Source organism: Xiphophorus maculatus, chromosome 4 (assembly GCF_002775205.1).
Source record: "Xiphophorus maculatus strain JP 163 A chromosome 4, X_maculatus-5.0-male, whole genome shotgun sequence".
Lineage (NCBI taxonomy): Eukaryota > Metazoa > Chordata > Actinopteri > Cyprinodontiformes > Poeciliidae > Xiphophorus > Xiphophorus maculatus.
The window spans coordinates 17446194-17470969 of NC_036446.1; the positions used below are offsets into that span (position 1 = coordinate 17446194).

The following is a 24776-nucleotide window of genomic DNA, read 5'->3' on the forward strand; positions in this document are numbered from 1 at the left end:
AGGGACTGCATGATTTATTTATGAACCTGATTTATTATGCAGATTGTACTAAATATACTCAGATGCAAATATGCCAATTAATCCAGCAGATACAGGTAATCTCCACCTACTTTGTGTCAAATTGTACTTTCTTCACCTACAAGCATAGAAATGGTCACCTGAGAAAAACACTGTCCAGGGAGCTGCAGGTACCAGTATGACAAGAAAAACTCCAACATTACCAGCAGCATAAGGCTGTGCTTATTTACCAATGTATGTGGAACATTTTGTTGAAAGTGACAGTAATAAGGTTTTACATTCCTTATTTTAAAAGGCAGCAATAGAATATTGCAATAGTTCAGCAATATGAGTGGACTGCATTAGTGGACGGTGGCATTGTCTGGTCAGGCTCCCTAATTTAAACCTTAACAAGCAGCGGAACGACCGAATTTCATTTATATGCAGAGGATCAATTAAGATCCATAAATTATGGGTTAAGTTAGATTTTTGCATACATCTAACTTGAACAATTAGCTTTGTGAATTTGCCCCAAGGTATGTAGAAAAGATTTGCCACTAGCAGAAATCTTCATAAGTCGAAGTTAAGTATTTTTGCTTCAAGTCAAATTCCAGTCTCAAGTTTCCATTGGCTGAAAGAAATTATTTCTCATGAAATTCAGGAACCTATTTTAAATATGCCGCTTATGCTGGTGTGGGTCAGGAGAGCAAATCCTTTACTTCTTCTCCTTAATTCCAACTTTACAACTTTAGCAGTTTTAATCTTTTAACATTTAATTAAACATGCAAACAGCTGTCATTTGCTGCTTTAAATATATTTTTTAATTACATTAAGAAAAACATTTATCTAATGTGAGTAAATAAATTAATACATTTCTTGTCAAAGAAAGACAAGTAATCGAGATTAACAACCTGTTATATTTTTGAAGATTTTTATCTGCTAATCTTTGTTCATTTAGCACAGTACACATTTTAGTATGCTATTAAATGCAATTTAAGTAAGGAATAGTGCAGTAAGAAATGACAGAGAATGTCAAATGTTTGAATAAAGAACACAAAGTCATTTAATACAGCATTCAGCTGAAGAGACATCTGTGCGGTCATTATTATGGAGCCACCGCTAACATGAACAGATTATTATGAAGCTTTAATAGCCTTCTTTCACAGTAAAATATGCAAAACAGTGCAGCAGCTGCCAGAGCTGTTGGTTATGGTTTACAAACTTGCTTGGGGTCATGCCTGGTTATTAAAAATCTAAACACAGTCTTTATTTTAGCAACTTCAGTGTAACTCAAGTCTGAATGTAAAGCTCAAGTTACCATCTCAGGCAACAGGACAAACATCACCCGGAAAAAGAACAATCTATTTAAAATTAATGGAAAACTCACTTTTTGAGCTATTTATTTTAGAAAATATGAATTTCCTTCTTAACTTTCTACAAGAATGTCAAACTCAGTCAGAGAGGAGGCCAAAACTTTAAACATGATCTCAAGCCAGACAGTATTAATGTTCATTCATAAAAGTAAAATAGCAGTCCTTTTAAATGGAATAGGCTAAGTATCAAATAAAAAACAATGTGGAATCTAAAAATAATTAGGAAATTTACATCACGTTTAGCTGCCTCGCCTTCTCTAATGTTTAGGCATCATTGTAATGATCACCTCTGGTTTCATCCTTCACGCACTGCTACTGCTGTATTATTAGTGGAGTAAGTGGCAAGAATAAGCATGCACCTGTTCACAGTTAAGCGGTAAAATTTGCAACATCACGATTCATTGTAATTCATAAGGTCATCTTTAGTGACAGTAGTTTTTGTCTAAACAAAAAAAAAGATAACTGCAAAAAGTGGATCATTTCTAGAGATGGTGAGTCACATCTTCCATTTTGATTCCTACTTCCTCCCTTGTTTCTCTAACTCTCTTATCTAACAAAAATCCTCAGATTGCTTGAATAGCGATAGCAGAACAAGCAAACACTGCTGACATTAAGGTTTGTTGCTGACTGGTTTGCACAGATAAATGGTGATGATTGTACCTGCTCTTTATTCTGACTCAACACAAAACAGCATAGTACAAGTAGTAAACAGCAAGAAACTGCATGAACAAGTCAGACTAAATAACTGTGAAGGTGAACTTCAGTGTCTTAGAGGTATATTTTGAAATTTCAGAAGTATTAGTTTAGTTAATGTAACAGTAGTAGGTGACCTCTTCAGAATTTAAAATAACATTTTTCCTGAAAAGAAATGCCGGGTTTCATATCAAGTATGCTTTTTTCATCACTGCTGCCCTCATGTAAGAGTTCGAATAAATTTCCCTGTCAGAGCTGCTGCAAATTTCTTGCCGCAACTCCAAAGCAAAATGCTGTCTGCACCTTTAGGAATCAAGGTCACTCCATGAAGCTGCTCTCCCAGGGCCTTTTCCGGAGAACTCAGTGTGACTTGAAATCATCAGAATTGTAAGTAGATGTGAGCTCCCGCTGCCTTTTTGATTGAAATGTGCCCAGGGCAGAGTTTGAACATGTGTGGGCCGGAGCAGCTGAGGTCAGTAACATCCCACCTTAAAATGGCAGCAGCAAAACACATTTCCCTTCTGACAAAATGCGATGGGTTGCAATTTGATATATAGATTGTTGTATTGACATTGATACTGCCATAATCACTCTATTATATTACTGACTGTGATCTGGTAATGGAGACGTGGCCAATATCATAATAGTATAATATTAGCACAATATTATCTGAGCTCTTGTGATTTGTGGTGCTTTCACCTATATTTAGTTAAACAAGTGTGGTCCTTCTCACCTTATCATCCAGCTTCTTAGCACAGAAGGAGAGCTCCACATAACCATTGTTGCCAGAAATTTCTTCAGCATGTACCTGAATGAAAAATAATAGTTAAATATTTATTCATTAACAACTCATTTAATATTGTGCTGTTTGTTTTGTTTTTGTTTTTTTGTTGTTGTTTTTTTCTCAGATAAAATATTTACGTTTTCAGCATTTAATGGACGGTAAAGATGAATGCCAACATTTTAAAGACAAAGGAGAAATTCAGCAACCACTTTTTCATTCAGATATATGAATTGAAAGAGCATAAAAGCTAATTTGTCATTAAAAAAAGCATCTCAGCCACAATATTTTTAAAAAAAAGCAGAAATTACACCTATAAGGGAAAAAATATTTATGTGATGCTTTTTTAATAACATTTGAGAAAGAAAATAGCAGCTAAGTGCTGCTGGTCAAATGCACTCAAACAACCGTGCTACAGCAGTGCTACATTGGAAAGACATCTGCAATAGTCTAAGGAATGCAACTGCTGCTAACTAATTGAAGTGAAATGCTTAGAAAGATTTTCAAAAAAAGAAGAAGAAACAAAGAGGTACATGTGAGGCTCCACTAGCTTCAGTCACCGTGTCAAATGTTTACAACCTTAGATTTAGAAAAAGGCAAGTATGTTGATGTTTTTTGTTTTTTTAGAAACAAAAAACATGACAGAAGAAAGCCTACTTTATATAAAGGAATATGGGAGCATGACTAAGCACTGGTGTGTCTAGAATTTGCTTCTTGGGTGGCTAAGCAGGGGCACAGATAGTAGAAGGGTGGCACACTAAAATTACAATTTCATCTACATTCTTAGACTGCAATAAACAACAGGCCAACATTTGAAATTAAAACAGAGAGAAACACTATTTTGTATCCTTCAATATAAATTGGTTTTCAGTATGGAGTTTCCATTTTGAAATGCTAATCTATGTGCACTACAAACAAAATGACTGTTTTTGTTCTAAGGGAGGTCAGCCACAGTGGCCAGTCAGAGTTCAAGGTTTAGTTGGTGTCTCCTTTCCCCGCCCACCTTTGTGACCAAGGTTTGTCATCTAAACAAATTGCAATACTTTTCAAAATATATAGATCAGTAGTATAAGAACATTATACAAAAATGTCAAGAAACGTGGTAGAAGAGTGATGATTTGATCATAAATTTCTCTTTATAAGAGTGTGAAAAAATCCTTACATAATGACTTGAGGGACTGGTAAAGCCATACAATGAAATAACTGTTAAGATATTGCTGTTTAACACAATTACATACATTACTGAATAGTGGGGGTGTGTTTAGTTTACCCATGGCAGTGTTTACTGTCATGGTGCTTTAAAAATGAGTTTTACAGAAATTTCAATGGAAGTTAAAGGCATTTTTTCACAGCTCCACACCTTTGAACCCCTATTTAATTCCTGCACTTTTCATCACATTGACAAGTTAATTCAGGTAAAATTTTGAAATGTTTTTACTTAGCTTGACTGCATATCCTACCAAAATGGGAAGCCATTAGTGGGAAACTGTAAGACCCCAACTCCCACAGGTAAGAGTCTCAACCTGCATCTATAAATCATGAAGAAGTCAAAGTGAACTGTCCAGAGCAGAACATTAAAGCTGTTGGTAACTTCACTTCTAAAAGCTTCCTGTTTTCTTTCTTTAAACTTGCTCAAAAGAAAAAAGTTTCTGCTTATGTTTTTGAGAATCAGCGAGCACCCTCTGCTGCTCCCACTGTGCTGCTTTTCTCCCACGCTCAGAACCTCAGTTTGTTCTCTGCTCGGCTGTGAGACTGACAGAAACCTGACATCAAGCTTCAGGAAGTGGAGATGTGCAGCAAGCATGACCGAACCCAGACAAAACCTGACAGTGATGACTTGCATAGCGGAAAACTTGTTTTTTTTTTTTTTTTTATCAGAAAGCATAACAAGACATTGCAATGAGCAACAAGGGAAGGTGAACAGTTTTGTAAAACATGAAGGTACAGGAGGTAGAGTATTGTGTATTCTGAAATTTCTGTCTTTGCTGGGACTGAGTCTTTGAGACCTGGGTGTAGTTAAAATGAGGTTTTGCTTGTTCATAATGAAGGCTGGGATTGTGCTTGGCTCAGGGTTTGATTTTCTGTGTAAGGCAGGGACACCGAGGTAGTTAAAAAAAGAAAGAAAAAAGTTTTGTTGCTTCCATGCAAACATTTCTTTTTAAATAAGCAGCAGAGCTGATGTATGCCTCATATGTTGTTTTTTCAAATGTGTGTGTGTGTGTGTGTGTGTGTGTGTGTGTGTGTTGGTGTATGTGATTTAGCAGGACATTTTGTCAGAATACACACAACACTAGAAGGACATTTTGAATTAACAGGACAGGAGCGGTGTCCTGCTAATTCTGACAAAAATCTAAAAACGTAGAAAGGTTTCTATTGGTCCATAAACCCCAAAAATGCAAAAAAAAAGAGATGTCCGCTTAATACACATAAACCTGATTTTGTGTATAATCTGTGTATCACCACAGTGCCCCCTATGGCAGGTTTGTGTAATAGCAATACCTCATGAATATTCACACAAGGTCTTATTCTGATTGGTTGTCTGCCGGAAGGTCCTGCTAATGATTACACTGTCCTTCTAATTCATGTGTCGCTATTTACACTGGGGATGAGTTGGCAATATGATTACTCTGTGCTATAAGAGTGAATATTTTATAAAGGTCAGGATCTTTTCCTTAGCTGTGTTTATTTTTAGTTTCTGTCTCTCTGAGTCTCCGTGTTGTCCTGTCTCCCCTTGATTGTTCCCAGGTGTTTCTTGTCTCCTTGATTACCCTCTGTGTATTTAACCCCACCTATGTTCTTTGTTCCTCGTCGGGTCTTTGTCGTGTTTGTCCAGTACCTGTTGTCACTATCTGCGAGCTTCTGCATCCGCTCCTTTGTGCTGCCTGGACTTTGTATGTTTTTGGATTTCTGGACTTCTTTCATTATTAAACCATCTTATTCATCTTACCCTGGGTCTGCTGCCTCTGCCTCACCACCCAAATCATGACAAACCCAACCTTTTGTCCAACCTTGGAATGTATGTGGCACCTAAAAATATACAGAAATTAATATATATTTTGATCAAATATTGTTTATTTAAAACATCATGGTTAATAAATGTGTGAAATAAGTGCATGGATTAAAAGAAATATGAACCATAAGACAGCCATTTTTTCACCAAACTATTTTTGCACTCCACTAATAACATTTTGTTGATTCTGGTCTGCTCTGCGTCCCCAAAACCAAGCATTTTGAAGCAGAATTTATGTCTAGACTTTGACTTTGCCATTCTAACACATAAATATGTTTTGATTTAAACCATTCCATTATAGATCTGGCTTTATGTTTAGGGTCATTGTCCTGCTGGAAGGTGAACCTCCACCACAGCCTCAAGTCTTTTGCAGACTCCAGCAGGTTTTCTTCCAAGATTGCCCTGTATTTGGCTCAATCCATCTTACAATCTTTCCTGTCCCTGAAGAAAAGAAGCACCACCAGAGCATGATGCTGCCACCACCATGTGTGTTAGTGGGGAAGGTGTGTTCAGAGTGATGTACAGTGTCCGTTCTCCGCCACAAATAGTGCTTTGTATTTTTGCCAAAAAGTTCAATTTTGGTCTTGTCTTATCATTTTTGCTGTATCGCAACATGGCTTCTGGCGAACTGCAAATGGGACTTCTTATGGTTTTCTTTATATAATGGCTTTTTTATTGCCACTCTTCCAGAAAACCACATTTGTGCAGTGCATGACTAATAGTTGTACTGTGAACAGATTCCCCCATCTGAGGTGTGGATATCTCTGCATTTGGTCCAGAGCCACCATGGACCTCTTGGTTGCATCTCTGATCAGTGCTCTTCTTATTCAGCCTGTAAGTTTAGGTGGATGGCCTTGTCTTGGTAGGTTCACAGCTGTGCCATGCTCTTTCCATTTCCAGATTATTTGTGGAACAGTACTCTGTGAGATATTCAAAGCTTGGAAAACATGTTTATAGCCTAAGCCTGCTTTAAGCTTCCACACAACTTTATCCCTGACCTGTCTGATGTGTTCCTTGGACTTGATGATGCTGTTTGCTCCTAAATATTCTCTTAACCAACCTTTGAGGCAGTCATAGAGGAGTTGAATTTTTACTAAGATTAGATTACACACAGGTGGACTCTATTTAGTCATTAGTAGTCATCAGGCAACTTCTGAAGGCAATTGGTTGCACTTAGGGAAAGGGGGTTGAACACTTTTGCACACTGCACTTTTCAGCTTTCATTTGTAAAAAATGTTTTGAATCATGTATAGTTTTGTCTCTACTTCACAAATGTATACCACTTTGTGTTTGTCTTTCCCATAGAATTCTGTAAAAATATGTTTGCGGTTGTAATGTGACAAAATAGAAAGGTTCAAGGGCTATGGACACTTATGCAAGCCACTGTACCTACAATAAGTAAGGCAAGTCCAATGAGAGAAACAAGGTCCAGACAATCAACAGCTATGCATTCACAGTTATCATATAGCCTGCTGGGATGATAAGATGGAAAAGGGAGGAAATTCAGTCCACTGATATAAGAATACAAAAGCTGCTGATGATGCATGGAAAATTGTGCTGCTCAGGTTGTAGCACATTGGAGTAGTTCTGTTCTTTCATTGATAATTTTACTTTTAAACTTTCATTCCTGCCTTTCTGGGGGAAAAATAGCTTTTGTTTGGACAGTTCCTTCTTGTTTTGGATACTGTGTATTTGGACTGATTTTTGGAAATATTTTTCATACTTTGCTATTTGTTATGATGCACAACCATAACAACAGGGTGTTTTACAACAAAGAGTAAACAATACTACCAATGGACAGAAAGACTTAGACTGAAACACAGCACAGAGGTAGTATTCATGGTGGCACATAAGCAGGTGCCTAGCACCAGAGCAATAGCGGCCCTCTATAATACCAAGCAAGATCTTGGGTGCATGGTATGCAGAGTCCCCTGAGACAATCTAGTATCTAAATCCAGGATGTAAGATGGTAGCATGAAAAGAATACATGGAATGCCACAACCAAGTACCCGGAATAGTGTAAAGAAACATCTGAAGGGAATGTAACCTTGAACACACCTCGATAAAATCGAAAATGCCACATATGGTGGTAGAAAATGAACAAACTAAGATCGTGTGGGACTTCCAGATACAGAAAGACAAATGGGAAAAGTAAACCAACTGGACATGGTGATCACTGAGCAGCAGAGCAAATCAGTTGTAATGATAAAGCTATCCCAAATTATCAGAAGGAACAGAAAAAACTAGAGAAATACCAAAGGCTCATAAAAAGCATCATCCTCCTGGAGCCTGAGAAAAACATTTTCCATATAAGTGGATGACTTATTTTGGGCTGTCTAGTCCACAATACTAAATTTTGCTCTACATGGGGTCTGGTGTCTGCATGTTAGGTCATTATTTTATGACTTAGTGGTGGTGGAAGATTATAACACATTACAGGCTAGACCCAAGATGTTCAGTGTTTATTGTTGTGGTGTAAGTTTACAAAAGTTAGCAACTGTAGAGATTTACAAAGGCGCTAAATATGGTGATTTAAAAATGAATAAATATTTTTCTGAAAAAAAAAATGATGTCCACATATCATGTAGAAAGATAATTCTTTGTTTTTGGAATCATTAGGTCCCAATCAGCCCAAATATCGAAGACGAATTAATAATGCATGCCATGCATGATAGGAGGTTAAAAGAGTGAGGAAGGTGATGGCAACAGTAGTGCCTGTGGTCACTGAAACCCTCAGGGTGATAACCCCTAAACTGGAAGAGTGGCTCAAACAAATACCTAGAAATAAATTGGAATGCATGATGCAGAGAAGCACACCCTTGGGAACTGCTAATATACCGTGAAGACCACTCAGACTCCAAGGCCTGTGGTAGAGGACCCAAGCTTTTTTTAATTTAATTTCCCTTTTAGGATCAATAAAGTATTTTTGAATTTGAAAGAAGGGATAACTATTCATGGAGTAATACAGAATTACAAATATAAAAATAAAAAGCATTTATTTAAATAATATTTAAAGTGCCAAAAATATGATTACTTATGTTACTGTTAGCACAAAACTTTAAAAATTGATATTTTGTCATTATCTCAATGTTGCTACTCTGCCTACATGCAGATTAGGTAGTCTAATTTGTCTGTAGGCAGGTACAACAGACAACCATTTTCTGCTGGTGTTGTGTCTGTCATTAGACAACAGTTTTTGTTTTTATGATATAAACTGAACTGCACTGCTGCTGAAATGTGCTATACAAGTAAACTTGATTAATTGATTGAACAGAAATGATTAAAAGAAGTGACTTTCCTTTTAAATGATGAAACATTGCTGGTGGGAGATACCATCTGACTGCTGCCTCCTAATTAAATAAAAATGTATGATAAACTATTTAACTTTGAAATATTGAAGGAAAGTTACAAAATATTACTCAAATAAATTAATTTTCTTGTTCCTGAAAAAAAATCAAACCTTGTATGCTTCCAAAACAAAATGGATTTCTCCTTTTGTTGTACCCCTCCTCCTCTATCAACGTGGTACAGTCCATCAAGACCAGGTGCAAGCAATTAGTGCTAATAGAACTTCTTTTGCTTGGAGGAAGAGGTAAGACTCATACAGACTCTCTTACGATATGTAACATTGTAATTCTGAAGAATGTTGTAGGTTACTTGATGTTTGGATACACCAAAGCATCTGATTTGCTGCAGTTTAGCTAGTTCTTACCAACCATCTTAGTCAGCGTACCAGAGTTTAAAGGGAAGGTGACTCACTCCAGAATTAGACAAAACTGTATTTGGTCATTTTCTGTGTATCAGTGAGTGATATTCTTTCACAGGCACAAATTATCTAGGTAATAATCATTAGTATTAAGATAATGTTTTAATATTTGAAGGTATTGAGAACTTGTCAATAGAAAGTCAATTATGTAATACTGTGTACTTCAATACAGCATTTTCTCATACAATAGCATCAAATCATATTGTGTACAGCAGAGGTGTCAAACTCAAGTTCTTGAGGGCTTGTGTCCAGCAACTTTTAGATGTGTCTGTGATGCCACACGGCTGGATCAAATGGGGTGGTTATCAGCAGGTCATCAACTTGACTGCACTTAGAAGCTAATTCAGTCATATAATTCAGGTATTTTGGACCAGAGGAACATCTAAAAGTTGCAGTACACTGGCCCTCGATGCCTGGAGTTTGACACCCCTGGTGTACAGTGTCATGTTGTTACTCAACAGCACGTTACTCTGATCTTTGCAGGAGATGTCAGCAACAAGGTCTCAGAGAGCAAAAAGAAATCCCAAACATGATGCCAGTTATTATTGCTCCTTAGGTGAAGATAAAGAGGGATTTGATGAAAATACATTAATTCATTTAAAGGTGAGTTGTGACTTTATTATGCACATGATTCCAGAGTTTATTGAAGGATTGCTTTTTTTCTTTAATCTTGCGTTTTGACATTTAAACTATTTTTATACCGCACATTATTAACATATATATATATATATATATATATATATATATATATATATATATATATATGTAAAGGAGGACTGAGTTTTGAAATTACAAGTACAAAAGAATGAGTGACATTTAGAAGCACCATTCTGTTGACAAACAAATGTTTATGTAATCACAGAAAGACATCAAATTAGATCAATTAAGTGATTTTGAAAAATGTTAATCTCATTTGCTACTGTTTGAAAGATCTGCATTGTTTAAAGTTTATTCTACTTTACTCCTTATGTTTACCTACAGGTCGGGGTGTGTACAGTTGCCGGTGCTTTCAAAAAGGAGATTCTTATTGAGTACAGAGGGGAAGTCATAAGTAGAAAGGAACAAGAAAACCGATTGAAAATTTACCATGATGCACTCGAGGCTTTTATGTTTGATTTCAAGTTCAATGGACAACAGCTTTGGTATGTGACTGTTTTAAGGTTGTTTTTTATTTTATATTTAAACAAAGTGATGTAAACATTTTCAGCTTCATCAGTAAAAGTAGTTTTAGTTGGTGGAGGAATATTCTTCCGACATGCAAACATGCAAAATCCTTTCCCTTGCATGGTATAATTATTCTTATTGCTTACTTAATATTTTAGTGTTGATGCTGCCAGAGAGGATGGATCATTGGGGAGGCTGGTAAATGATGAAGAGATGAACCCAAACAGCAAATTGAAAGTTACAAGGGTGGATGGAAGACCTCATCTTTGTTTATTTGCACTCAAAGATATTGGTCCTGGGGAAGAAATCACTTATGTTTATGGTGATTCTGACTGGCCATGGAGAAGAAAGGTATTGATAAGAGTGAAAATTCTATCACAAGTCATTTTACTAGCATTGAAGACATTTTTGAAGGATATGTCATGTTGTAGTACAGAGTTTCATTATAGTTGAAAACAAGAAGTGATTAGCAGTGCCTAAAAAAACAGATTTTGGAGAAAGACTTAATCAGACCAATATTTCAACTTGGTTCAGTGCTATCCAAAATGCTAGAAACTGTCATATGTAAATTAATTTATTCTAACCTTATATTTATGAACATTTTATAGCAGGAGATATATTTTGCAGTGTCAATACACAAAGGTTCTGGTTAACAATCAGCTGGACAGGTTCATTCAGTAGTAGGTTTAGAAGTACGGACTCATTCAGTGTACATCCCTTCATTTCAGATTTCCAAAGATGAACTGTGTCAGGCTGTTGACGTGGACGCATGCGGATCCTGTTCAACTAACCCTCCAGAGGTAATTTTGGTTTGAAACGACCAACATATTTTCTAAAATAAAGTGATTGAAATGATATTTAGTACTGTTCAAACACACAGGACTTGTGTAATACTTGACATGTAAGCTGCATAAAACGGGAGGACTGAGGTTTGAAATTACAAGTACAGAAGAATTGAAAGTTGCATTTAGAAGCGCCCATACACACAGGTCCTGTGTAATACTCAACATGTAAGGTACCAGAATAAGGAGGACTTAGTTTCGAAATTACAAGTACAAAAGACTGAAAGTTAAATGTAGAAGCGCCCATACACACAGGTCCTGTGTAATACTCAACATGTAATGTGCTGGAATAAGGAGGACTGTTTTCTACATTGGGAACAAACTCATATTCAGTGAGTGTTCTTTACATTTCAGATTTCCAAAGATGAAAGGTGTCAGGCTGGTGACGTGGATGCATGCGGATCCTGTTCAACCAACCCTCCAGAGGTAATTTTGGTGTCCAACAACCAACTTATTTTCTAAAATTAAGTCATTGAAAGGATATTAAGTACTGTTCAAACACACAGGTGTTGTCTAGTATTTGATATGTAAGCTGCATAAAAAGGGAGGACTGAGGTTTGAAATTACAAGTACAAAAGAATGAATGTTACATGTAGAAACGCCCATACACACAGGTCCTGTGTAATACTCATCATGTAAGGTGCCAGAATAAGGAGGACTGAGGTTTGAAATTACAAGTACAGAAGAATGAAAGTGACATGTAGAAACGCCCATACACAGAGGTCCTGTGTAATACTCAACATGTAATGTGGCTGAATAAGGAGGACTGTGTTCTACATTGGGAACAAACTCACATTCAGCAAGTGTTCTTTACATTTCAGATTTCCATAGAAGAACCGTGTCAGGCTGGTCATGTGGATGCGTACAGATCCTGTTCAACCAACCCTCCAGAGGTAATTTTGGTCTCCAACAACCAACTTATTTTCTAAAATAAAGTCATTTAAACAATATTAAGTTCTGTGCAAACCCATAGCTCTTGTGTAATACTTGATATGTAAGTTGCCTAAAAAGGGAGGACAGAGATTTGAAATTACAAGTACATAAGAATAAAAGTTACATGTGAAAACACCCATACACAGAGGTCCTGTGTAATACTCAACATGTAATGTGCTGGAATAGTGAGGACTGTTTTCTACATTGGGAACAAACTCACATTCAGTGAGTGTTCTTTACTTTTCAGATTTCCAAAGATGAGCTGTGTCAGGCTGGTGAGGTAGATGCATGCAGAACCTGTTCAACCAACCCTGCAGAGGTAATTTTGGTCTCCAACGACCAACTTATTTTCTAAAATAAAGTAATTGAAACGATATTAAGTGCTGTTCAAACATATAGGTCTTGTGTAATACTTGATATGTAAGCTGCCTAAAAAGGGAGGACAGAGGTTTGAAATTACAAGTACATAAGAATGAAAGTGACATGTAGAAACGCCCATACACACAGGTCCTGTGTAATACTCAAATGTAAGGTCCCGGAATAAGGAGGACTGTTTTCTACATTGGGAACAAACTCACAATTAGTGAGTGGTCTTTACATTTCAGATGTTCAAAAATGAACTATATCAGGCTGGTGACCTGGATGCATGCAGATCCTGTTTAACCAACCCTCCAGAGGTACTATTGGTCTCCAACGACCAACTTATTTTCTAAAATGAAGTCATTGAAATTATATTAACTACTGTTCAAACGCACAGGTCTTGTGTAATAGTCATCATGTAAGGTGGTGATATCAGGAGGACTGAGTTTTGAAATTGCAAGTACAAAAGAATGAAAGTTACATGTAGAAGTGCACAGACACACAGGTCCTGTGTAATATTCAACATGTAATGTGCAGGAATTAGGAGGACTGTTTTCTACATTGGGAACAGACTTACTGTACATTAAGCGAGTGTTCTTTACTTTTCAGTTGATTAACCCCATAAAGGAGTGTTTTGGACTTCACAGTTTAAGGAACCTACCTACAACAAATAAATGCTCATCCAGACCATTATTTTTTTATATGTTCTTCTTTTCAGCACAAAGTAAACACAGAGATGGTAAGGGGAAAGAAATCAACAGAAAACTAAAACGGAAGGACATAGAGCCCCGCAGAAAATGAACACAAATAAAAATTCTGGTAAGTCACCACACCTACACAAGTCAAGAAACACCAATCTACTTAAGCTCAAAAGCACAACTGAAGCATGGTCAAAAGTAATGATCCACACCACTGAAAGGCAATAGGATGACCATTTTCTTCTTTATGCATAATATTTTGAGCAGACATGATCCAATATGTCATCTGGCTTAAATTACCATGCACATACCATATAAAACTGTACCTTGTATTAAAATGATAAACTTTCACATAGTCAATGTTCAGATGCTAGAAAATCTAATTTAGTGATGAGTAATGGGACTGTTTATACTACTTTCTCTATGCCAATCTTAATCTGAAATACATTCAGATAGTTATAGTTTTTCAAAGTAGCAAAGCACCACAAAACTGTAATAAGCAAAGTAATTGGAATATATCTTTAAATTTGGTTAATTTTAAGATATTCACCAAATTTAAGATGTTAAATTTGGTTAATCTCTGGTTTAAGGAAATCAGAGATATCAATCAATGGGCATTTGCTGATGCTGCACCTGTACAGAAATGTATTTTGGTGGAATCAGTGAGATGGTTCTGAGTGGGATCTCTTTCACTGGAAAAAAGACTAGGAACCAGCATGAGAAGGAAGAACAAGTCTTTTGGCTTTGGATGGTTCTTCACCAGCTGCTGAGGCCTGTTTGTCAAACAAATGCAATTTTAGATTATGGAAAAATATTTGTTTTTCCAGAATTCAGTCAAATAATCAGTCATACATACCAAGCAACCATACCAAGAGTTAACAGCAGTATAAGCTGTTTGGCATTTGCAGAAATTAATTTTCATCGGTGCAACCTACATGCTCATTTCTGTAGCTTGTCCCACTAATGTAAGTTCTTTATGAATGCTCATTTGAAAAGGGGAATAAACAGGCATTACATAATTTATAACAAAGAAAAATTAACAATTGGAGTTGGTTTTTAATAATGAATTATTTGTCTTTTTTCTAGCATCTCTGGAAAGTGCTAGGAGAGCAAAAAAAACATCCATGGTCTCCCGTAGAGGTTGCTGCGGTCATGAGGCACTTTGGTGAACACATCAAGAAAGGACAACTGGCCACTATGATAGAATGCCAGCAATGCAAAAAGGCTGAGGATCCTGCTCTAGCTAGTTGTGATATCCAAAACATAAGAGATTTTGTGAGAAATCAGGGTGTAACATTGAAAGTACTTTCAATAAATTAATCCAGTATTTCTACTGATACTATGAGTAAGTTCATCTTGTTCACACAATTTGTTTTATCTTTTTGATTTAACAATAGACCTGTAATTCATTTAATTTTGGCATTCACAGATTTTCCTTTATGTTCACAAATAGAATTGTTGCTCTAGTTCTTAGAGCAGAAGGTGCTGTAAATGCAGTCCACTTTCTGCGTAGTTATATTCCATATTTCCATGTTTGGACTTAATACAAATACATTTCATGTTTGTGTATGCCGTGGTCCTGATAAATAAAGTTGGCCCTGACAATTACTGTTGGTGTCATGGGCGGAGCCAAGCACCTCATTATCGTATGTCCTTTTAATACAGCATTGGGTCAGGTTCTTGTATTTTGAGTTCTGATGTGTGTATCTAAATTTTCAAGTGAGATCTATGTTGTGTAACTCAAACAAGATTTTTGACAACTTAGTAGGTCTTCCTAGCACAAGTGGAAAGGGGTGACTGTTTAGTGTTGCAAAAAACTGGTTTGAAAAAAGTGTCCCTCTAATCCACCAAAACCAGTATAGGTGTGTGTGTGTGTGTGTGTGTGTGTGTGTGTGTGTGTGTGTGTGTGTGTGTGTGTGTGTGTGTGTGTGTGTGTGTGTGTGTGTGTGTGTGTGTGTTTAATTTGAGTATTTTATCTCCAGAAAATCTCCTTGATCACATACTTAGAAACTTTACATTTGGTCAGATTTAACCCTTTAAAGAACAGACACATATTTATGCTCATCTCCTATGTGGTAAATTTTGATGTCTGATGGTACAGTCCATACTTCCCTAAGTTGTCAAACGATGATTATAACTTTTAGTCTCATGTGTGGCAAAAAAAATCTCGTCTCATGTGTGGGTACTGACAGATCACTTTCCCACTAATCAAAGAGTACTGGGGCACCTGGCAGTAAAATCTGGACATAAATATTTTTTTCCTGGCCTTATAATTTAAATATTTCTGATTTTAAAATGCTAAAAGGAATTGGCCAGCCTGAATACCTGATTGCACTCAAAAACTGGAAATATCATAAAACAGATAGCAGGAAATTAAGGAAAAATCAGGAATTCAGTAAAATTCAGTTTTTTAAGCTGACATCTTTGCTATGTGTTGACATCTTGTACATATGTTTTCTTACTACAACCCATAATAGCTTATTCTATGTCAGCAAATCTAAGTTAAATTGCTTTGATGGCAAAGAGAGCCAAATAAAATAAAGTTACTTACATGTGGGATAAAGGTCAAGAACAGAAAACACAATGTATAGAATCAAATTCACATTGCTGAATATATCAATGTATTGCACTGCAACAATTTATTTGTTTGTTTGTTTGTTTTTTTCTTAAGTTTGTACAAAAATAATGAAAAACATTTGCTAAATTTGTTTCTACAGTCCACTCTACTGCACCTCTGTCCAATTTTAGGCATGTTATCCTCTGTTGTTAGTTTTGCTTCCCAGTTGAGCACTTTATGACCGCAACAATATTGTGTGATGTTAGCAATGATATCAGCATTATTGCAACAAAACAGAAAATAATAATCCAAACTGAAATGTATTTAAAAACACAAGAAATAAATAACACTAGAACTAACAGAGCAGTTCATCAGTTCAACACAGAGGAAGCACTTCTGAAAACGCACTCATACAAAAAACAATTTCAAAAACATAAACTTTGCAAAATTATTTTTAAGATAAAATGAGTTTAAGGAATCCTGGAAACATAAAAAATTCTACAAGCTAAATTAAAATGTTGCATCGTTGATCATGTCAACAGACATAATTGAGACTTTTCCATAAATTTTGTCAAATTGTGACTTAGTTTTCAGAAGGTGGTCTTCACAGTGCCGTTGTTATGTCTAAGTCAATTTGATTCAATTTAGTTATTACATGCAGTATTTATATAAGGATGATATATTATAACCACTGTGAATACTATAAACTAAACAACACAAAGCTTTTAACAGGAAGGCAACAATGTTGCTAACCAAAAAAAATGTTTTGCCAATGATGTTATCATAAAAAAAACCATCAATAATAACAACCACTTGGTGCTTTTATCTGTTTTGGTTTGTGTGAGAAAGTTCCTGCTGCTTCTGGTTCCCTATTAAACTATAAAAAGATATTAATTCACCTGTTGAAAGAGATTATCTCCATTGTTTTTTACAGAGGTTCATTAACTTATGAATGATTACTTTTCACACGTTCCTCCACTGAGTTGTTAAAGGCACTGCAGCAGGCTTTTTCTAACAGGGAAATGGCTATTTTGACTCTCATTTAATGAGCTCACATTGTATCTCACAGCACAACTAATGATCTACAAAAATATCCTTCCTGTTTATATCTAAATTGCCTCTGCTGCATCTGAGGAGACATCCATTCTCTAAAATATACCTGATAATTATCTTTTGCCTATTGCCTGGTGCATTGTGTAATAAATGCCTCATGTCACTGGGGGCGCAAAAGGATCAACATTATGAAGTTGCTCTTCCTATTCTTCCGTTCCCCAAAAGGACCAGGAAACTCCCCTCTTTAATATTTCAGTGTTAATCTGAAGACCTACAAGAAGTGAAATGAAATTCTCGCTCTGGTGTTAGCTCATTTAATTAAGATTTAGATTTTCTTCTAATAATGTCTCATGCCAAGCATGAGCTATGCAGCCTGATTTAACACATGAGGAAAATGTTTCCAGTTATGTTTAAAATTGGAGATATCAAGCCACACATGATATTCACAAAACTGATGACTGAAAATCCGAACTGTTTGAAAATATCCAGCCTTAGGAATAATAGCCCCATCAGATGTGAATAGACCTTTCACCATCTCATTTGCTCTAGATTTATTATAACAGTGGGCCTTGTGATGTAAAGTGCCATGAAGCACCATTAAAACGGTGCTTAATGAACCAGCAGCATCGCTCTTCCTACATCTGAAAAATTATAACAGCACCTCGTCAAAGTATTTATAACTCAAAAACCTTTATAAAATGCTGTGATGTTTTAATGACAAACTTCAATGTATTGCTAAACTTCAAAAGCTGCAGATTTTGTAAGACAGACCAAAGGAAAGCAGCCCATAGTTGATGAGTACTTCCAGTTTTCCTCAAGCCATAAAGGAAATGTGTACATGTGGAAATGTGTCAGATGAGATCGAGATCTGGCTACAGGTATAAGATTATGTGTAGCATCATGGTGAGAGGATGCCTTTTTTTATATAACAGATAAAAAACTATGTGGCAATGGATGAAGCTAAACAAAGGGTACATCTGGAAGAAAATGTGTTAGATGCCTTCAAAAAGCTTTGGTATAAGTTCAATCTAGAGTTAAATCTGTGGCAAGTCTTAAGAATTTCTGGTCACTGGTCAATGCTTGCCATCCTGTGTGATGCACTTTCAGCTTTTTCAAAAAGAAAAAGCTGAAAGTTAAAAATGTGTGTCTCTACATGTGGTAAGCTTTTAAAACATATTCAAAACACCTTTTCGCTGCAATTGCAGTGCAAGGCTGTTCTACAAAGCACTGACTCAAGGAAGCTGATCACATCCACAACATACTTTTCAGAATTTCTTTGGGGAAAAAATTGAAAACAGTTCCTTTTACTTGTGTCGATTAATCATATAAGATCCTAATAAAATATCACGTTTCTCATTAACACTATTGATTTCCATGAGCTATGTGATTGTGTGCTTGATAGGAATGAATCTGCATGGTGCAAAACACTGGAAGGATCATTTAGAATGATAATGATCTTCAGGAACTCTTCATAAAAACAGTTTGGAGGTCCATTAAAAAAAGGAGAAAATTCTTGTGAAAGAAAGAAACACAGAGTGTGAGCAACTCTCGGTGTGAGTATAAACTGGTGAAGGCTTGAGAAATTAAAAATATGAATAACATAATTTTTGCCATACAGTAAATCAGCATGCAGAAAGGATCACAAACACCCGGGAAAAAGCTTACTGTGATGGTCGACTTGCCGGCATATTTCCCATACTTAAGCAGCAATGGTTTTATCATCTTCTTCTGTGCCACGATCTGCAACATGCAACATAAGCAAAGCACCTTTAAGCCCACCGCAGTTAGGAGGACTGTAAAGGGGTCTGAGTCATCACCAGCAGAAACTGTTATCAATCACAAACACTAGACCTGCAAGCAGCAAAACACATTATCAGGTGTCTAACATCACAAATAAGGAATACAAGCCTGAAAGAACTGAATCAGTCATTCTTAGTCATGTTATCTTTCTATAGACCATCAACAAACTGAATATGCAAAAGAGAAGTATCTGCCCACCTGACCAAGTGTGCACTCCATGCCTCCCAGGAAGTCATCGTCACGCGTCCCTATGCTGTGAGTCCCGTGGATGTCGTAGACCTCAAATCGCAGCTTCTGTACCTCCTCAAAGTAGTAATCCAGACCAAAAACCTTCGCAAAGACTGGGTGTAAGTTGCTCTTGATTACTTCTGTCCTGTCCAGCTGAGAGGAAACACATTCAAAATCAGGCTTCCAACAAAGATACTTAAGAACTGGAATATTCTCCACTGTAATCACAGTTTAATCATCAAAGCTACTGTGAGGAATGAAACCAATTTCACAGACTGTTTGTGACACCAGCCTTTAATGTAAATCAAAAAAATATAACTTGCAGCACATTCATCTTCCTACTTATTTTGAAGAACTGCAGAATATATGGTCATATGTTATTAAGCTTCCATCCAGGGAGCGACACGAGAGGCGGCTGGAGAGCTCTGACATTTAATCGCAGCTTGGAAAAAAAAAATCTTGTCTGTCTTTGACTGACAGACAAGAAGATGAACTCACTTAGACCCCATGTGCTCAAGATGTTGGTTTAGCACTCACACTTGAACATTTTTATGCAGCATAAGTCTTCATGAGGACAAAAATAATTTAAAAATTTTAGTCTGCTAAACATAATATTACAAAAGGGTTTTTTTTCTGTTCTGTAAAAATTCTTACAATCTTTGATAAAAATGTTGTAAGTAAACATATAAATCTCCCAAAATGGAAGGAAAAAGGTCTATTATGAGGCCAAGAAGAGCTCAGCCGCCAGTAAATTAGAGACATCGAGGGTTTCAGCGGTCATCTAAAATGTCACTTCAATATCTGTCAGTTATTTCTGAGTCATTTCTTCAGTGTCAGTGAAGCAGGTTCAGACTTTGTCGTATGATGACTTTAGAATGGGGTGACAGAGCGCTTTTGTCTCTCACTTCTCGCTCTGGTGGAGATAAGATAAGAAAGAAATACAGATTTTCGGCTTGCCATGATTACACCAGCAGTCAAGCGTTTCTTGTAAGACTTTTTTACCCTATTAGAGGAATGATGATCTGTCTTCTAAAATTGCGTGCGCTCCATAAAGATAGAAGAGGAAAGCACTGTCTAACATGTCACTTTAAAATCCCCAGACATCTCTGGGGGCTCAAACACGTTTTTAAAGCCTCAAACTAGATTTTACTTTAGAAATCAATCAAATTATTTTTAAAAATACTGTCTGCTTCAGAACAAGTCAATGTCCCTTCTATTTGTTCGTTTGTGCTATTTTGTTCTATTTTTTTATTCATCAAGATCAACCCTCCTGCTTCAACATGCACATGTTTCTAGTGCCATCACATAAGCCAACTCATCAGTTTTTTATGTATTTTTTTCTCCTCTATATTCACATTTTTCTTCTTTAAAATTGTTTTATTGTCTTGCGTAGCAGCACAAAGTCTGGGTTCCATGTGGAAAAACTGAAAGGATTTCAGAAAAGTTCTGCAGCAATAAAAGCAGTATGGGGAGAGGAACATTACTGACTTCAGTAGCAAATTATGTTATTAACAATCTTTATAGCCATTTTACCAAGTTCATACAAAAACTACTTATAGTCTAGTAGATGCATCCTAATGTTGTTTTCGTCCTGAATCAACCTCTCCTTTTGTTGAAAATGATAGCCAGGCAGAGCGACTCATAATGAGCTCGATCCAGCATGTCTACATCTGCAGTGCAGTTCATACCATCATCATCCTTCCAATTAAGACCAAAGGGAGGAAGTAGGAAGAAACTTAAATTGTTTAGCAGTCAAAAAGAAAGAAGTTGTTCAGGTAAGCTAGAGCAGTTCAAATTCAGGCAAAATGCCATGTTTGTGTACAAGCAAATCACCTCATTATTTAAAGCTGCAGTATGAAACTTTCATTAAAAAAGTCTATATTTCCTAAAACACTCTTTTGACAAGAGCTTTATTTTTGCATGCTTCAAAGATTAAGAGATGTATGTTACAAGTTATGTAACTTGCTAAATTGACAACACAAATTTTTCCCTTTTCTGGGAATACCAAAAGAAGAAAAATCCCCAATTTGGATTAGGTACAAGTCTTTGTCACTATGACATGTTATGTAGCTGCCATTAATTTTATTGATGAAAAATGCAAAGCAATTATCCTTTTGGTTTGCACAGAAAATGACAAATAAGCTAAATATTTTTTTAAGGAATATGTGAAGTATTTGGAGTACCTCTTTGGATTTTTAAAAAAGTCTCTTTCCCGATGGAAAAAAAAAAAGTATCTGAATGAGAATGTTAGATGAACACAGAGCCAGGAGATGAATTACTTCACTGAGACAGTGATAGATTGGCTTAAATTAACATATTTTAGTCCCTATTCATCAATAAAACGATCTGCATAAAGCCGCCTTTCACCAAAATGGAGTGCTTTCAGAAAGAAAAGTGAATAAACCTGGATGGATGGATGGATGGATGGATGGATGGATGGATGGATGGATGGATGGATGGATGGATGGATGGATGGATGGATGGATGGATGGATGGATGGATGGATGGATGGATGGATGGATGGATGGATGGATGGATGGATGGATGGATGGATGGATGGATGGACGGACGGACGGATGGACAGAGTCACTCTTACAACCAACTCTCCCTGGCCTCAGTCGTGGTGATCATATAATAATGCTTCTTTCTTGTAATATGCTAATGAGTCAGAGTGAATGGCTCTATATTGGTACTGATCCAACCCTCCAAGAGGAACAAAACAACAAAAGGCCTCCTACTTGCATGAATGCATCCATACATCTCTCTCTATAACCTCACTTAGGATCTAGAAATATCCCACGCTGCTGTCTTTGTTCAATGCAATACACTTGACGGAAAGCTTTATGATTTTGATTCAAATTTGTACCACTTGATTGAAACTTTGCAACATGCTGAGAATGAGCATTTGCTCAAAACACTTGAGTAGCAAGAGATTTGATTGAAGTGCAGACCTTCTGTTTTTTTTCTGTGGTTTTGAGCCTTTGGCTTTCTTCTTTTTCCACACATGTTAGCGGGTTTTGAGGGAAACTGAAAATGTAAACTCTACATTGAAAGGCTTACCAACTTTCTACTACTCAGATTGTGATAAAGTAACACTGCACATTAATTTGACTAGCTTGAATAAAAAACAGGTGTATTTGTTTTAAGAATACTGAAGCCTGGTGTTAACTGGAACTCTGGATAAATCCGTGCGAACATTGCATAGAAACAAATTAACAACCAGCTTCATTTGTGCCATTAGCACTTAATGGATTTTTTTCCAGCTATCTCTCTCACTGCGCCATCTGTATGCACAGATTTGGAGTGAGTCTGTTTGCTGATGAAGAATAGTCAGAATCATATAAGACGGGTTGTGATGAAGCTTGTGTTGCCGGCTTGTTGCTGGTGTGAGGCCTGAGCCATCTATAAAGAGACAACCCTCACATGAGAAATGTGTTTCTGTAATGAGCTCCAGCAGGAGGGTCCAACATTATGAAACATCAACAAACAGATCGCATTTGGGTGAACTCCCGGGAGCACACACACAAGGAGCAAAAGGGGAAAGAATGGTTGGTGGCTGCACAAAATTTCATAAAGTCACATCATCATCATCTGCCCTGTCTTATATGTCCTAATGAGATAAGTGCTCTTTTTCAAATCTCTGTGGCCAAAACAAGCATAAGCGCAGAGGGAAAAAAGAGGCTTATATGCTGGGGGTATGAGTGGGCTCTGCTTCTTACTCAGTTATTGACGTAAGTAAACAGTTTACACAAACAGAGGTACCTCCCATGTGTGAGGGATTTGACAGCAGAGTGTCAGACAACAAGTGCTTACCGTCACAAATTAGACAAATGGGGATGGATGGATGGATGGATGGATGGATGGATGGATGGATGGATGGATGGATGGATGGATGGATGGATGGATGGATGGATGGATGGATGGATGGATGGATGGATGGATGGATGGATGGATGGATGGATGGATGGATGGATGGATGGATGGACAAACTTTTGTGTGAATTAGTTCATATGAATCTGCGTCACAAAGCGAAGCTAAAAATATCCACTCATAAACGTATGCTACAATGAACCCACACTGCAACCGTACAGCTAATTGTTTTTATCTGTTGTGTCTAAAAATAGCATCTTGTGATTCCCTGTTCATACATCCCCAAGAATTTCCTACAAATACCTCCCAGGTGAAGAACATCTGGCAGAGTTTTACTTCTACAATTTACCTAAAACATGTTTGTCATACACACACATATATATATATATATATATATAATTAGTTGCAGTGTTCTCTGCAACACTTTAACAAATCATTCACGTAACGGAGCCCTGGATTTTAGCCTCCCTTCATGAACATAAATTGCCTAATTAACAGGGAAATAAGAAACCTGCTTCTCAAATTTCACATCAGCTTAAGTTCAAATAAAGACCATCATGTTAAATATGCAGTGACACTAAAAGGGCTCACAACATTATGTGTTTTTAAACAGTGAAATTGCTAGTGCAGACAGTGTTACTTAACATGGAGACCTCATTTGCCAGCTGTACTCAATTATGTTTTTCACAATAACAGAGGGCCAGCTGGAAATTCATCGGATTACAAAAAGATTTCATTTTCTGAGAATTTTTACATCTTATTTGAATTTGAAATGACTGAATGTGTTCTATCTGCAAACATATCTCATAATATATAACTTAAACCAGATGTATAAAATTACTATTTTATACAACTGAAAATTGTATTCAAGTCTAATAAGGTTAACCAATTTTTTTCTGTTTGTTAAATGCCCAAAACAGTCATTTTTAGGATAATTACAATTACTTTCTTTGAAATAAAAAGTTTAATTACAAGTTTATTACCAGGCATTTAAACAATTATGGAAAGCCCAGGTGACTGAAATAATTTTCAGTCCCAGAATTGAGTTAAGTAAAGGCACCACTGTGAACGCAATGTTAGGCAACACCTCAAACAGACTGCTTTCTTGTTTATCATCATATGAAACAAAAGAAATTAGTCAAGATATCAGAAGGAGAATTGTGAACTTCCACAAATCTGCTTTATCTTTGGATACAATCTACACCTGAAGTGGCAATGTTCATCTCAAACAATTATAAGCAAGTGTAAGCCACATGGAAATGCACATTCATCATATAATTTAAGAAAGAGACAGGTTCCCAGTGGATTTTACTACAAAATGTGTGTTATCCACAGTGGAACACATTCTGTACCAACATGGGTTGAAAGGTCACTCAGAGAGTAAGAAGCCATTACTTCATGAGCAACTTAAAAGCAAGATTACAGTTCCAAATATGCCCAAAGAAAAAGACCTTAAAGTCTAAAGTAACTGTTTGAGGAAAAACAGGGAAGCCTGACAACACCCTCCAAACTGTCTGGGAGTGACAGCATCCTGTTGTGAAGATGCTTTGTTCCATGATGGACTGTTGCACTTTACAAAATAGATATAATAAGACAACATCTCACACATTAGCCAGAAGATTGCACACAAATTGGTTTTCCATGTGAACAA

General features: G+C 36.5%; 2 protein-coding genes across 2 annotated transcripts in view; one reads left to right on the plus strand and one right to left on the minus strand.

The window, feature by feature from the left end:
• Positions 1-24776, minus strand: part of cpne7 (copine 7) — a 55579-nt gene that overhangs the window by 28495 nt on the left and 2308 nt on the right. Inside the window, exons 3-5 of the mRNA XM_005810422.2 lie at positions 19226-19408; positions 18893-18967; positions 2797-2871 (exon numbers count right to left, since the gene is read on the minus strand). Coding sequence (XP_005810479.1) covers positions 2797-2871; positions 18893-18967; positions 19226-19408 — 333 coding nt within the window. The remainder of the gene's footprint in view (positions 1-2796; positions 2872-18892; positions 18968-19225; positions 19409-24776) is intronic.
• On the plus strand, positions 9353-14013 carry LOC111608443. The gene is made up of 8 exons (XM_023332800.1): positions 9353-10223; positions 10602-10762; positions 10943-11135; positions 11513-11584; positions 11981-12052; positions 12448-12519; positions 12807-12878; positions 13638-14013. Exons 1-8 carry the CDS (start codon positions 10107-10109, stop codon positions 13686-13688), a joined length of 810 nt encoding a protein of 269 aa, XP_023188568.1. The 5' UTR covers positions 9353-10106; the 3' UTR covers positions 13689-14013.